General features: G+C 36.1%; 1 protein-coding gene across 2 annotated transcripts in view; it reads left to right on the top strand.

Annotated features, from left to right (window-relative positions):
• LOC117409436 (cingulin-like) overlaps nucleotides 1-15,511 on the top strand; it is a 50,948-nt gene that overhangs the window by 20,891 nt on the left and 14,546 nt on the right. The window contains exons 2-6 of one of the 2 annotated variants that reach the window (XM_058995191.1): nucleotides 8,747-8,882; nucleotides 13,101-13,711; nucleotides 13,981-14,340; nucleotides 14,751-14,846; nucleotides 15,041-15,181. In XM_058995191.1, the coding sequence (XP_058851174.1) occupies nucleotides 13,220-13,711; nucleotides 13,981-14,340; nucleotides 14,751-14,846; nucleotides 15,041-15,181 (1,089 nt within the window). In that variant the 5' untranslated portion in view covers nucleotides 8,747-8,882; nucleotides 13,101-13,219. The remainder of the gene's footprint in view (nucleotides 1-8,746; nucleotides 8,883-13,100; nucleotides 13,712-13,980; nucleotides 14,341-14,750; nucleotides 14,847-15,040; nucleotides 15,182-15,511) is intronic. The other variant, XM_034923077.2, reaches the window with a different exon arrangement.

Below are 15,511 nucleotides of genomic sequence, written 5' to 3'. Positions count from 1 at the left end.
GGATGCTGGAGGTTGCGGAGCTAAAGCATTATCGTCTCACTCCGCAGATCATCCTAGAGCTAATAGCTGAATTGAGGGATAAGTTAGACCCCAGCGTCAATTTAGAGACCGCTCTCCCTGCACATGTGAAAGTGCTGTGTTCTCTGCAATACTGGCACACAGTTGGAATGTCTGGAGGGATAGCACAATCCACCTTTTCCATAGTATCATGCTGAAAAGGGCAGGACAATACATATAATTTCCTAAGGATACTAGCATAACTTATGTTGGCTGAGGCTTTTCCAAACAATGCTGAGGGGTCTCAGCCATAAGAACTCTCAGCTCCTTCTGTACGCCAAGAGGACTTTGCTGCCCTTTCTCTGACATATATATTTTTTTGGTTTGTATTTTCTTGCTCCATAAATGTCATACAGCGCCTACTGCTCTCTGTACTCCTAACTCTATCACCTCTGGGCTGTGCGGCCGCTAAATAGACAGATGCGCTCATTGAGACCCTCATTATCATAATTGCGGATCATTATTTGTGCGTGTTGAATAATTTGCATTGCTCCTAAGCTTACATAGGGCACAGTGCAAAATAATTACCTGGCCGCAATGCAATTTGAATTTTTTGATCTGCAATTATTTGCGCTGCGCCTATACTTTCATCTACCCTTTGATGTCTGCATTACATAATCTTACAAGATATCATGCAAGATATTCTGGCACCACGAAGAGGGCATGATGGTTTGTATATTATTCTTGGTTCCAAATCTAATGATTTATACTGCTGCTAAAAGTTTTTCTGCCAAATCTACCCCCTGTCCTCTATATACTACAGATTGTATATAGTGGACATTTATTTTTCTACTTCTTTTAAACTTTTAGTTTCAGTAAATATTTGTGTAATTTTTTCTAGGTTCTCATACCAGAATAAACTATTTGGTGCACCCCAAAATTAAGGCATTTTTTTTTTTAAAACTTGCTGTTAATACTGACAAGGGACCACAACAGGCCAATTGCTGCTGAGTGTGTGTGAATCTTACTTACCTAAAGAAAAACAGGAAACTAAATTGGAGTCCACATCCTTTAATTAGTACAGTATGGATGGGGATGTCTGCACAAGCAGGGACATTAAGAACAAGGTATAACAAAACATAAATACAGAAAACTGCAATTGATAGACTGCTCTTGTAACTACTTCCTGTATCTTGTACACTTTACTCCTATAGGTATCCTTATTCACGTTTTTATTTTTTATTTTTTATTTTTTATTGCTCATTTCAAATCGCTCTCAACCATTTATCATACTCACTATGTGCTGTTACTCGACTTTACTCGTATAAGCAATAATTTTTTTCTATAAGTTAGCTGCTTAGTCAAACTCTCCCTGGTATGTAATCATCTACTGTATTCTTTATCTCACTGTTATTTGAAATTGATATGGACAATGGAACAGAGCAGGATCAGTTTCCTCATCAGATCAATATATGATGTTCTCCCATCACCACAGAAACCTCTGGGTGGGTGAGGATCCCTCATGTCCTTTGTCTTCATCACCTGCAACATTAAGGCACATTTTGACAGGATGTAAGGTGGGTCTTAGCCAAGGACGGTTTACTTGGCACCATGACCAGGTGCTGCAATGTTTGGCCTTAGCACCAGCTCCATCAAAGCATTACACACAAAAGACAATATTCCTCTGTTCAGGAGAGCACCCACCAAGAAAAGGTGTTAAAACCAAGCCTCACTCAGGACAACTGGAAGCCGCTAGAGACTGGAAAATGCTGGCAGATGTTGGTCAACGGCTTATTTTTCGACCTGAGATTGCCACCACTAACCTTCGACCAGACATTGTCTTGTGGTCTGGATCAGCACGCCTTGTTCACCTGGTAGAGTTAACAGTGCCATGGGAGGATGCTGTGGATGAGGCGTATGAGAGGAAGAAACTTTGGTATGCTCAACTAGCTGCTGAAGCAGAACAGCGAGGATGGAGAGTCCAGGTTTACCCACTAGTGGAGGTGGGTTGTCAAGGATTCGTGGCACACTCTACAACTCGGTTTCTCAGAGATGTTGGGTTCAGTGGCCAAGAGTTGTGGCGCACAGTGAAGAACTTATCTGAAGCAGCAGAAAGGAGCAGCAACTGGCTGTGGTTGAGACAGAAAGATTCTGGCTGGGGGCCTCAAGCACAATAGAAAGAAAGCAAAGCTGATGTACGGGTAAGTAAGCTAGGCTGAGTTGAGTGGGGGACGGAGGGGGGTGATGCTGGGACGCCAGAATCACCGTCAAGCCCTCTTGAGGTGTCGTGGGCTAGTTAATGAAACAGCAAGGATGGAAGGTGCCCACTTGAAAACCCCAGAGATGTACCCTACTTAGCTCAGTCCAGACGGTTGTCATGCTGATGTGCTGGGGAGACCGCACTGTGGTTGATCCCCGAGCCAGCATCGCAGCCGTTGTGTGTGCTGATGCGCTGGGGAGGCAAAATAAGCTGATCCCTGGAGCCAACATTACACTGCAGTCATCAACACCAGGCAGAGGGATATCTACATCATCAGATGGAAAGAAACGCAAATGGATGGAGATACAGATGGATCACATTAGTTTACTGTAAAGCTATGTCTTAGTTGGCACTTATCTTGGCGAGAGCCGAGTTCAAATCAGCATGAAGTTTTAACATCTACTCTCATGTAATGGAAATTATGATCAATATCAATATCTATAAAGAAAATCCAGATATAGGTAAACAGGGTTTTTCTTCTGGGTTGTTCTATATATATATATATATATATATATATATATATATATATATATATATATATATATATATATATATATAAATTATTATTAGGAAAGAGATAATCACAGACATATTTTTCCTATTTTTTATTCTTCTTTGCTTTCACTATCAAAAAAACTAAACACAAAGAAACAGGTATTCCCCTTGGGATTCCTTTGTGGTACAATCGTTTTATCTCAACCTTTGTTTAATAAATACCTTGCAGCCAATTGTACCTTCTCAGATAGTGTCCCTCCCATTCAGATGTTTTGGCATTTCCAGATCACATGATACGTTTCACAACAGATAAATTCAGCTTGCAGAATCTATTTCAAACTCTCACACAACAGTGAGGTGGCTGTGCTGTATGGGCAGGTTTCTAGATGGTTATTTATTAGCCATTTTGAAAAGGTATTTAGTCACTTACCTAGCTGTATCTTGATAACTACGTGTCAGAATTGCATGAACCTTTACATGGACATGTGTTACAATAAATAATTACTCATATGGTGTTAATGTAGGTCATGGTGAACTGGTTCACTATCACCTACAGTAATTGGCTCACCTTCTAAAATGCATTTCCTGTCTCTAGAATCATGTCACTGCATGTTTAATGTACAGGTTGGAACGCACTTGAGGAATTTAATTGAATTATATAAAATCATTTAATTACACTGTATTGTGTAATAGTGAAATGTAAGCTTTTCCCAAGGGTTAGCCTTATAAATTAGCTGGTTATTCACAATAGGATTTTTTTAATAATGTATTTTAATCATTACTGTCAAGTGTACGTTCTAACATGTTAAACCTTTGGATTTCTTCCTTCAATAACTAATTACTGCTTTAACTGGTGTACTGTATGTACGATGAGGAGAAGTAGTTAACCCTTTCTCTTCAGGTCTATGTTGCAGGTAGAAAACAGTTCAGGTCTTTTACTCCAGATAAGTAAATGGAAACTATGTCAGGATGTTAACAATGAAAATAAAAATTACAGGTACGTTATTTAAACAGCTGTAGCAACACGTGGAGACGTATAACACAATATTTTTCGGGACTCCGCTACTTACTCTTTAAGTATAATAAATCTTACAGATCTTTCAAAGAACAATCCTGCCCCTACTTGTTAAATGTGTTCATGCTTAGATTGCAATCCATTTTTTTTTACTTTTGTTTGTGTTAACAATATCCCATCCTCCTCCTATCCCCTACTTTTGAAATCCATTTAATGTCCAGATATATGTAAAATATTTTAGATTCTAGATATTACTCACTCAAAACAAGCATGTAATAAATATTAAAAATGCATGTAAGGCTGTGAAGTCATAGTCTCCCAGACATATTGATGAGATAATTTGCATTACATAATGAAGATTCAGTATTAAACCTCTAATTAAGCTATTAAGAGCAAGAACATTGGGCAGAGGGAGGGAGTCTTTAATAACTGGGACACAAATCTAACACAGCAGGTTGCTGACTTCAGTGTTACTGTGAAATCAGAGACTTTTAAAGAGCCAGTATCATGTCCATATAAGTTATAGCAATATCTGTAAGATGATTTGGACATTGCTATGCTGTTTCCTGTCTTCCCAGGACACTTGAAATAACGTTCAGTACTCCGATTTTCCCCAAAGCTTGATGGCATGTTTACATTTTTAGATGGAGTCCCAGAATTAAGTGTTCATTCTGTCCGGTCAGGTAGTAGCAGGTGCACCACGATAAATATCATTAGATACACCTATTATTCTCACACAAGGGTTCCCCTGAGCTAAGTTACAGATAGTAACTGTTCTGGTGGCTAGGATACTGTCTGACTGCCGTCACATGCAGCAGTGTCTTCTGGGATGAATTAACTAAATGGCATATTGGTTTTAGACATTTGTATTTTAAACACCATTCAAATGTCAAATCATTTTTTTCTTTTTTTTTTTAAATGTGTATTGTGATTATTAGGGCTAGAAATTGTAATAACTGTCGCTTTGACTAGCATATGTGTAGACTAGACATGATCTTTTTATTCTCAACCATGGTCATGAACACAGGCCTTCAACATGCACTTTATTTTTTTAAAGTAAAAAGTTATATTTGGAGTAAAACGTTTTGAGAAGTCACCCATTAATTAAATAACCCTTAATGGGTTATTTGTTACAATATGTGCTTCTACATAACTTTGTTTTCCTTTATATGTTATAGCAACAGTAGACTATTGTTACAGAAATAATGGTAATAAATACCAAAAATGGATGTAAAAAAGCCCAAAGCTAATTTACCTGGTGATGAGCAGGACCTAATATTGAACTAGGCAGAAGGGAGTCTGCTGTATGTCTGAGGAGCAGTCTGTGTAATAGCTAAATTAAACCCAACTGATCTAGCATGAGTGTATAACTTTGCCCGTGGAAATTGGTATTATTAATGCTGTAATCATGTCAAGTCGTTTCCTAAAATCTGTTGACCCCACCCCCCCAAACAAAAAAACATCAACCATGTGAAAATGTAATAATCTACAGAAAGGGCCAAGTTGAGTAATTAAATATCTACTGTACTGAACTGTACTTCATTTACAGTATGTTTATCTTCTTCAGCAAAGTCTCACTAGTGTTTTTTTTCCATATTTTATTCTACCGTGACTGAGATTATAAAGCTTTAGCAGCAATTGTTCAGCATCAGTGATTCTTGTGGGTGTAGTTCTTCATAGTTTGTCACGCTTGTTTTCTCTTTACTACCAGCAAGAGTCAGACGTAGAGAAGGGAAATCTAACTGTAGTATTTTACAGTACTTGAAATGTTAGTGTAAAACCAGATTTTTTTTTTATTTGGTTAATGATCGTGTTTTCTGATTATATTCTACAGTTTTAAAGAAACTCACTTTCATTGGCCAGCGTCTCCCCCTCAGTTGCTTTGCTGAATGTATGGTTTGAAACACTGAGCTCAAATTACAGAGTAATGTTCCACTTTAAAGTGTTACAGAACACCCTGAAAGGTTTACAAGAAACACATTATGATGTGTCCCCAGTTGTCCATATCACACCAATTATTTTAAAATGTTCACAAATCAAACACATTTCTCAACACTTACTCGGGAGCGTTCACCACAAGACAAAAAAAATGTCTTTTAAGATTGCAGTGTAGACCAGATCATGTTCCCTCCTGCGACAGTAACCCACAGATTTCAATCAGACCACCAGCATTGTTGCTTGAGTGAACATGAACAGGATACACTGTGATGTTTAGAAGAAAAATGTCAGATTTTTGGCCAGCTTTCCCAAGAAAAAGTTGAAAAAAAGTTATTTGCTAATTTATTTAGCTATGGTGTCAATAAGAAATAGGGATGAGTCAGTGTAGTCGAAAACACGATTACACGGAAATAAAAAACTATTTGAATAGCATATTACATATTCGAGTACACAAAGGGCTACTTTTTTTTAAAATGCTGACACTTGACAAGTGTTTAAAATCAGTGTTAAACCCTGCACGTTCATGTGAATGAGATTGGCATATTACATGTAAGGACTCTAATTAATCATGCAATGTTTGTAACACCAAAACTCTACAGGAAACATATTCTGTTTGAAATTGTTGCCAACTTTGTTGCCTTGTTTTCAGCTAATGTTAACAGATCCCCCACTTGAGTTCCCCTGTAATGACTGCACACAGCCGCTGTTGCTAGGCAACTGTGAAACAGCTTCTGGGAGTAGGGCACCGGCTAACTTTAAACAAATGATATGTCAAGTGCTAAAAAGGAAGCCTAACTTTAGTAACATTGAAATTAGAACGCTAATTTAGCCTTATGTTGAATATAAAGACATACTAAATGCAAAGCAGAACACTGCAATGACTGAGAAAACAGCATGGTAGTTCAATGTAAAACATCTACCACTGACTTTCTGTGAATGAATGGAGTAACGTCAACATTTGCACTGACCATTAAAAGTACAACCAGCTATGTTCCTTGTTTTGAATTATTTACAGGTTATTGAATAAACCAAGTAACCTGAACAAAGAAATCTCTTCTTGGACATTTGTTTGTACACTTTGTGAACCTGGCCAGCTCCTCCAAAGAGGGAACTTGAACTTTAGCGGCTTACACTTTTTTTGCTGTCTGCTGTAGGACACATATGTATTTGCCTTTTATTCTTTATTTCGGGTATTCGCATACACGAAAATGTTGGCCCCTGTGTATTTGAATAGGAAACTATTTGAAATTCCTATCCCTAATAAGAAATTTAAAAACTACAAGGTTCTGTAACATAGAAAAATGGGTTCAAGGATAATACCATATTGTATGGGTGGAACCATGTGTCTGTGGCCAGATTGTTGTTCGGAACTCTTTATGCGTGACGGACCATGCTCATAGCATGCAACTTGCAGAGACTTGCTTGAGATTGTTTAGCGCTAGTAATTAATTGATGGCAGACGGGACTTGCACGTGACGGCAATGCACGGGACTTAAAGAGCTCACCCTACCTAAACTAATGGCTGCAACCTTGCCCCAGCGGTGACCACACCCAACACTTTTGCAAACCGTGGTCACACACATTTACTCCACTCCACACAGATCAAGACTCTGTCCATATTGGGGTTTTTATACACCAGCTGCAATTGTTAAACAATCATCTTGTTAAAGACTCAAACCCAGGTGCTGCTCTGATGACCACACAGCCTCCTTAATCACTGCTTAACAAAATCAGATGTGGGGATTTAATATATTGGACAGCTGGAAATCTTTTTAAATGTTTTTAATAAGCAATAATCAAATTCAGACTTTATACACTTCAAACAACAGGAGTACATATACAAATGACTTTGTACTGTGATATTTTGTAACAGTTGTAAGTCGCCCTGCATAAGGGCGTCTGCTAAGAAATAAATTAATAAATTAATAATAATAATAATAATTACTTAACTGGATCCTTAATTGAACTGATCATTTATTTAATTAGACCTTTTTAATTGTTTTCAACTCTTAAACAGTTGCAGAGTTCAAGTTGCTTATAAAATGTTATAGCTAACTTGAAATATGCAAGTGTTTAAGAGCTGAAGCAATTAAAATGGTCTAATTAAGCAAATGATCAGTTCAATTAAGGGTCTAGTTAAGTAATTGAGAGCTCAGTTTGAATGAAAACCAGCAGACACAGGGGGTCCCCAGGACCAGGGATGGGAACCACTGCACTATCACTATTAGAAAACGATTTTCTCATTATTTTCTTTGAAATAACCTTTTTTCTAACCTACATTTACCTTGAACTTGTTATGATTCATTGGTTGGCCTTCTGCTGAGAAAATTTTTCTGAAAATAGTCCCACAAATGTTCATAAAGGATCACACACATAATTAGTAAAAAAATAAATAAAAAAAAACTTTATTAAACAGATAACTTTTTTACTTGTCAGAGCTGCTTATAGTTTATCTGGACAGTGCTAACAGCATTGTGCTTGTTAAGTACATTTCACCCTAGACTTGACTCGTTTGCAACTGGTTTATGACTATTGCAACAGACGCAACACTTTACTGCATTACTCCTAAGACATCACTCCATGTTATTGTACAACACCCCCTAGTGGTCTGTTGCTGGTGTAACTTGGAAAAACCATGGGTGGTTTTTCATCTTTAGAAAGCCTTGTCTTACTGTTAACTAGCATTTTTAATCCAAAAAACTGCAATTACATAACAACAATTTATATTCTTAAGAGAACCAAGTCATTTCTCCTACTGCTTATAATGGTTGTTCCAAACACTGCATTATGTTTGTCTATTAAGTGTTAAGATAAAACATGATTTCAGAGAGTGCAAGATACACTACTTTTAACATATATATATATATATATATATATATATATATATATATATATATATATATATATATATATATATATATAATTTATTTATTTATTTATTTATTTATTTATTTATTGCTGTGTGCAACAAAGCCCCAGCGCTTTTGTAATGTGTCTTGCATCATCTATTCAAGCATTGCTTTCCCCTCTTTGTCTATTAGGCTGTTCTAGACAAAAACGGACAGAAAGCAGGTTCAATCAGAGCTGAAGAATTTGGAGTCTCAACGGTCAGAGACACACCCTTAACAACACCAAGCCAGAGAGCAGCCTGGACTTGCAGAGAATGGAGTTATCATAGTAAGTCTTTTTGACAGATGCCAAACTATTTATTTCCCTAATATAGAAGAGGCTAAAATTCAACAGAAGTAGAATTTGTGATTCTTTAATTTGAATGATTGTAAGTTGCATTTATTTTATTTTTTTTTTCAAAAGATGGCTTTTGAAACTTCAATTTGCTTTCAAACTTCATCTTGTTACACAAACACCTTCCGGTATAGTAAATATTTCACATTCCCAAATGTCCATTTGAAATAGCTTTTAACCACCAACATCTGCAAGTTTAGTCTATTCAAAGGTTTTCTTAATTGCATTGCTCCTGTTAAACCATTATTAGATTTTTTCAGATGATCAGTGTATGCTTTTCGATTTGGCTTTCAGCAACAGTTTAACCATCACTGTGGTTTATTTACCAGTAGATATTTAATTTCCCAGATCTAAGCTGACGTTAATTGGAAACAATTGGAACTGGCCAGCTGGAATATTCAGTAGTGACCCCCCTTATGTTTTGCTGAAAGACACAATATGGGCACAAATACGTACATATGTCACCATGACACACTGTCACCATGTGTTTCAATCATTTTAAAAGTGAAAAACGTTTATTTTGCTAATATTTAACTGCAGCAACTAAACATATACCTTTTTATAAATCATGTTTAAATCAAATTCAGTTGTTCCATTTCATAAATGTACCCTATACAGTTGTTCATAAATAAAAAGGGAACATTTGCTGCAGGTATCTCCATTTCTAAATGTAGTTATGTTGATGCCATTATGGGGTTTTGAGTGGTTTGTACAGTGTTGTGACAGAATATTCCTCTTTTTTCCTGCAATTTTAATGTATTTCTGATGTCAGGGAAGATCCATATGGAAGAGGGTATACAGTGAAACAGCTGGTATGTTGGATTGATGAATTGTAGTATAGAAGGCTCCCTTGGGCAATAAAAAAAAACAGAAATAATGAAGTTAGTTAGGACCCATATGAACAGCTGGAAATCCAAGAAAATTAATTAATTACAGTATACGTGATGCTTAGCTTTCTGGAAACAGCTGAGAGAATTTACTCTGGATATTGAGATCTGTTCAGGTGTGGAATCTGCCCAACATTAATGTTTAAATAAAATGGTTAACCTATATCACATATTCTGTGGCAATATACTGTAATGGTTAAATACTATTTGGAAAAAGTGTGCTTTTAAACTTTGTAACTACTGTACCGTTGCATGTATAATATGAAACAACTTTTTTCAAAGAAAGGGTTCAGTTCAGCTATGAAATTATTTTGTTGCTTGTTGCGTTATAAAGCATGTACTTCTAGTTATAGAATATAGTTCAAAACTATTTAATTTAGGAGCCAGTGAAAGCAGAGCAAGTTATTCAGGAGCGAGCAAGAAAAACAAGGACAGTAAACTGGAAAATCGGGAGCAGGCCCTGACAGATCTGCAGGGAATGCTGGTGGAAGACCTGCAGAGATACAAGCAGGCTATCAAACTTCAGCACTTCTATGAGAAAGCATCCAATGAAATAGAAAGGCAGTGCCAAAATCCAGAATTTCAGAAAACATACTTGGTAAACTCATATATTAGGCTATAAAATGATTAACTTGGTATTGTTTTTTAAAAATGTTTAACCAGGAACAGAACCCAATTGTAATGTTATCAAGAAAACAACTTTTAAGAAGGAGCAGCTAGATGATAGATAACGTATTTGATTTTATCTGTGCTTCAAACTAGGGTCATAAGGAGGTGGCCCCATCATGAATACAGAATAGGCATTTTTAAATCTGCCAATAAAAATACATAATGTGCATGTCACTGTGGTATTCTGTATGGAGTTGTGTTATTTTATATTGCCTCTGCTTTTTAGAAAAAAAATGAATTTCTGGAATCAATGCATCTCAGTCCAATTGCGTGAAAGGAGGCATTACTGATCCTGTGCTTCCTCTCTCTATTGTAGTTATTATAATATAAATATATGACCAAAAACTTTTTTTTTGTTGCTAACAAAACTAATCAATTGTCAATTTTGAGGTCAATAGTCAGAAAACAATTCCCTCTGAAAAAAAAAAAATACAATTGAACTAATCTTTAGTTCAGACACAAATGTCTCCAAATTTGAGAGAAAAGGGAGTCGTAAAGAAGCAAAAGGATGGTTAAATAAATACATATTCTGCTGTTAGCAATATACTTAGAAAGTGCCCAATTGGATTCCCCAACTGGTTTTAAAATGGGTTGCAAGCATGTTTGATTATAAATCCATTCTTAAAGCTATAGGTAATGGGTTATATGGAAAGCTACTATTCCAACATTTCTAATCAATTCTTAGAAAATTGAAGATAGACACCCTTCACTCACCTTTAAGTTACGTTTCATGATATACTATACAAGTACAGAGGCATATCAAAGAAAAAGGCTGCTTTATTTCTGTTGCCACATTTACATGTGTTCCAGGGGGAGAAGCCTTCGATTTGCACAGCCATTTGTTACAAAAATCTTTTGGATTAATAATCCAGTTCCTTTATATATAATAAGATTAGCATAATTGACACTTACGTATCAATCTCTGATTCCTGAGTTTTTCATTTAGTCAATCAATCCGTTTAGGAAAAATGTAGTCATATTGGGGTAGCATGGAAATATTGTTCTTGCCTATAGAGATCTGTCCACTACCAACAACAACTGTAAAACAATTGTTATATGGTTCTCATTAAGGTATTTCCATTGTAACTCATGATAAAGCACAGGCAAGCAGGTCAATGGAACAGATGGGTGAAGCATGGTAAGCTGTCTATTATGCAAATATCCAATACTGTATCTACAGTATAGATCAGTGGTTTTTAACCTTTTCTAAAAAATGTACCCCTTCTGTCTGAAGGTTTCAGCTCAAGTACCACTTTACAATTTCCGCTCTTCAGAATGGTACCACATTTGTAATAAATGGTTTTTAAAATGTTCCCGTTTACTTAATATATCATTTGTGTCACAACTGTTTGGGACTGACAAACTGCTGGTTTAGGATAGAATACCAAACAGTAATTCTTAAAACTTCTAATAACTTTGGATGCACAGAATCAAAAGGCAGTCTTTGGGAATCTCTTTGGAAACATACATATCCGCTTTCTATTTGGCTGTTATAAATAATCCAGAATAGTCTACACTGTAAATGTTTATCACGTTACCATTTACTTCCCATCTCAATATAATTATGTGTGCCTTTTTATGAAAGCTAACATAAAAATTATCCAAAGGGACTCGATATAACCTTCTGTCGCTTTGCACTTTCTGTAGACTCAAGAAACGACACACAGGATAATCTGTATGTACTCTATCAACAACCGAAAACGATTCAATCATCCGCTATTGCCGTTACTAAAATGCAGCCGTGCCTAATATTAGAGTGGAAGCCCGCTCAATCGAGATCACGTGTGTGTACAGGGGGATGATCATTTTTAAACTATAGCCAGACTGTAAACTATGAGCTGCTAACCCCTGGTTGAAAACACCTGTTAAGAACATTTTCAAATTAGCTCAGACATTTCCAGCAATAATGCAATTCAGAAAGGAGGCAGTACATTTTAATTTAGTACAACTGTTGCATTTTTGTCATTTTTTTAGATACATACAATAATACTCAATCATCTAGGAAACTAAATTACAATAGTTGGCTAATTAGTTATTTTGTTTTGTTTTTTTTCTCCTTACATTTACTTCAGGATAAGCAGTGCAGGCTATAGGATTTATTCCAAGTCACCATGGTAACCAGACAGTTCTTTGACAACAGCAGCATGCATTTTTGCAAATTAATCCAGTATGCAGAATTTATTTTTATTTGTTCAGCTACTTAATATATATATATATATATATATATATATATATATATATATATATATATATATATATATATATATACATATATAGATATATAGATATATATATATATATATATTTATATAATTTTATTTTATTTTATTTATTGTTTAATTATTAGTTAATAGGTTCAACATTTGTTGGATGTTGGATGTCACTACTGCTTGCAGCATGCAGATTCTGTATAAATTACATGTCATTAAGGCATTGGGAACAATTCTTAGCAAGAAATATGAGTAATTTGTCAGCAACAAGTTACCTTAGAATACTGATTAAGCATTTTAAAACAGTGTTTTATACTGTCAGTTGAACCTGGTAGTATAAGGAAACTTCTTTAAAATAATAAAATGTTTAATTATTTGTTTTTTAGGAAATTGCTGACAGTCAAGGAGAAACTGAAAACAAATCCCATTCTGCAGAGAAGAAAATCAAAGCCTGGTTAATTCAAGTGCAGAGGCTATTAGTGCAAGTAACCACAAGAGTTTGCTTATGTCTGAGGTAGAGAACGCTAAGGTGGATACCAAAATCAAGGAATCATCTGTGATTAAAGGAAGCACTTTGAAAACAACAGGTAGTGTCAAAGACCAGAAGTTCTCAGGTGGTGAAGACAGCAAGATACCCAGAAGCTCATCACAAGGGGAGAAAGGTGATTTGAAGTTAAAAAATAAGATGCCTACACAGATCACTGGCTCTGATTCTGAGCCTGTGGGAAAAGAGTTGATGAGCTCTGGAGGTGGACTTTTAAGCATCAGCAATGCTGAACAGGAGGCTAATAATAAACCAAGAACAAGCAGCAAGGATACAAATGGTCAGCCACCAAGCAGGTTGGCAGTTACCCCAAACAGTGGTGCTGTAGCAACCAACCCATTAGCTGAAGATAGCGCATCCAAAAAGGAAGGCTTTTGGGAAATCAATGGCCAGTCGATGTCAAATGACAACACAGGATCCTTGAAGAGGCTGAACCAGAACCGGAGAAGTTTGGTAAGTTCTAGCCTTAAAGCTGAAGGTTGTGCTGTGATATGTAATGTTTCCCAACTATTCAACCGAGCATTAAATGTCAGTCCCAGTTCTTGTGCAGAATAAAGTTGATTAAGGGTTTAAAATGTTTAAATAGGAGATCAGGTTTCCATTGCTGAATCACAGAAAATTAGTATACATACTTGCAAGAAATTATCAGATTATTTTATAGATGTTATATTTTATTTGCAGGGTTTCACTTATAATTAATCATTTTTAAATCTCATTTTTAGAGTATGGAAACGAAGTATGAAAATGACAAAGCTGAATTAGCAGCTAAAGTCACCATGAGCCCCAGATATCAGCTGTTTTTGTCCAACGAGAATCAGGATAGACTTACAGATACAGCTCATACAAGAATCCAAAATGAACAGTATGGACTGAAACACACTGCGAAGAGTACTGACCCAGCCTTGCCAGAGGGATCCACTGTTACCAGGACCACAGACTCAGGATTGGATTCGACTGTAGGTTCAGAACCTGGACATGAGATTAATCCAAACCTGGGACCATCTACAAATCCAAACAAAACAGATAGGGGTGAAGCAACTGAATTTGTGGGAGGGAACTATTCTGAAGCTTTATCGATTAAGGTATGCATTTGTAGATTATTCATGCCTTGGGGTGAAGGTGTATGTGTACATTTCTTTATACCCTTTAAAATCATTCAAAAGAAGGCAGTGTTTGCATCAGTGTTATGGTTGAGTGAGTTAATTGCATGAGAAAATTGTAAGGCAGTACAGGGGGCATACGACAAATATGAATATTCAGCTGTCACACATTGATTTTTGAAGGACATTTTAAAAAGTACAGTTAATGTTTTTGTTGTAAACTCCAAAGCCTGTTCTGTAACACTGTAAAATACCAGTTATTGTATATTTTAAATGTAAAGACGGTATGCTAATAAATACTGAATCTATTTATCTTGTAATGTCTGTCGTATGCAATATACAGTGTAATATATAATATAATTTTAATATACAGTGTCATGGATTGTTTTTAGATTCCTGGCAATGAGACCCCACCAAGGGCATTTAATAGCCCATATAGATCTCCATCTGCTGAATATGACCGAATCTTCAGAATGTCCGACTTCAAGGTAATCTGCTGCAAGTTACTTAGTTCTGAGCCTGAGAGATTTCAATATAAATGGGTATACTCAGGCTCTCCTTATAATATCATCATTTATGCTGGCAAATAGCAGTAACTAGCAGGCCGTAATTTTAAAGTCAACTACTGTATAGTGTAATTGAGATGTGTTATTGATTTTAGTATTTTATTCTGCTTTCTCAGGAATGCCTGTCTCCTACACCCTCAGAAGTCTCGCTCAACTCAATGAGCTCATACAGCCAGTGGAGCGGTGTTACTGTCCCCCAAACTAGCTTTCCTCAAGGTAGATTCGCTATCTATGAGAGCTGGGGCAGGCTCAAGGGGGTAAGCTCAACATATTCCTTCACTACTGGAATATAAAAAAAAGTTAGGCTTTTCACTATACTTTAATGTCTTGATTTTTGTTTATTATATTTAATAGTTTTCTTTACACTAAAAGACTTTTGCTATTTGATAAAATGAGACTCCACAATAATTTGTATTTATAAAGCATTTGTAAATGTGGACCCTACAGTTAATGGGGTCTGTTTTAATGATCGAAACCATGTTGGATCTAGAAAATGCATTTACATCTACATTTGGAACAACGTCACCTGATAGATCAAAGTCTGTTCTAATCTGTTAAGCATCTGAAGGGTTTGTTGTCTGCACCAG

Source organism: Acipenser ruthenus, chromosome 2 (assembly GCF_902713425.1).
Source record: "Acipenser ruthenus chromosome 2, fAciRut3.2 maternal haplotype, whole genome shotgun sequence".
Taxonomy (NCBI): Eukaryota; Metazoa; Chordata; class Actinopteri; order Acipenseriformes; family Acipenseridae; genus Acipenser; species Acipenser ruthenus.
This window is presented reverse-complemented; position numbering and strand designations above follow the sequence as displayed.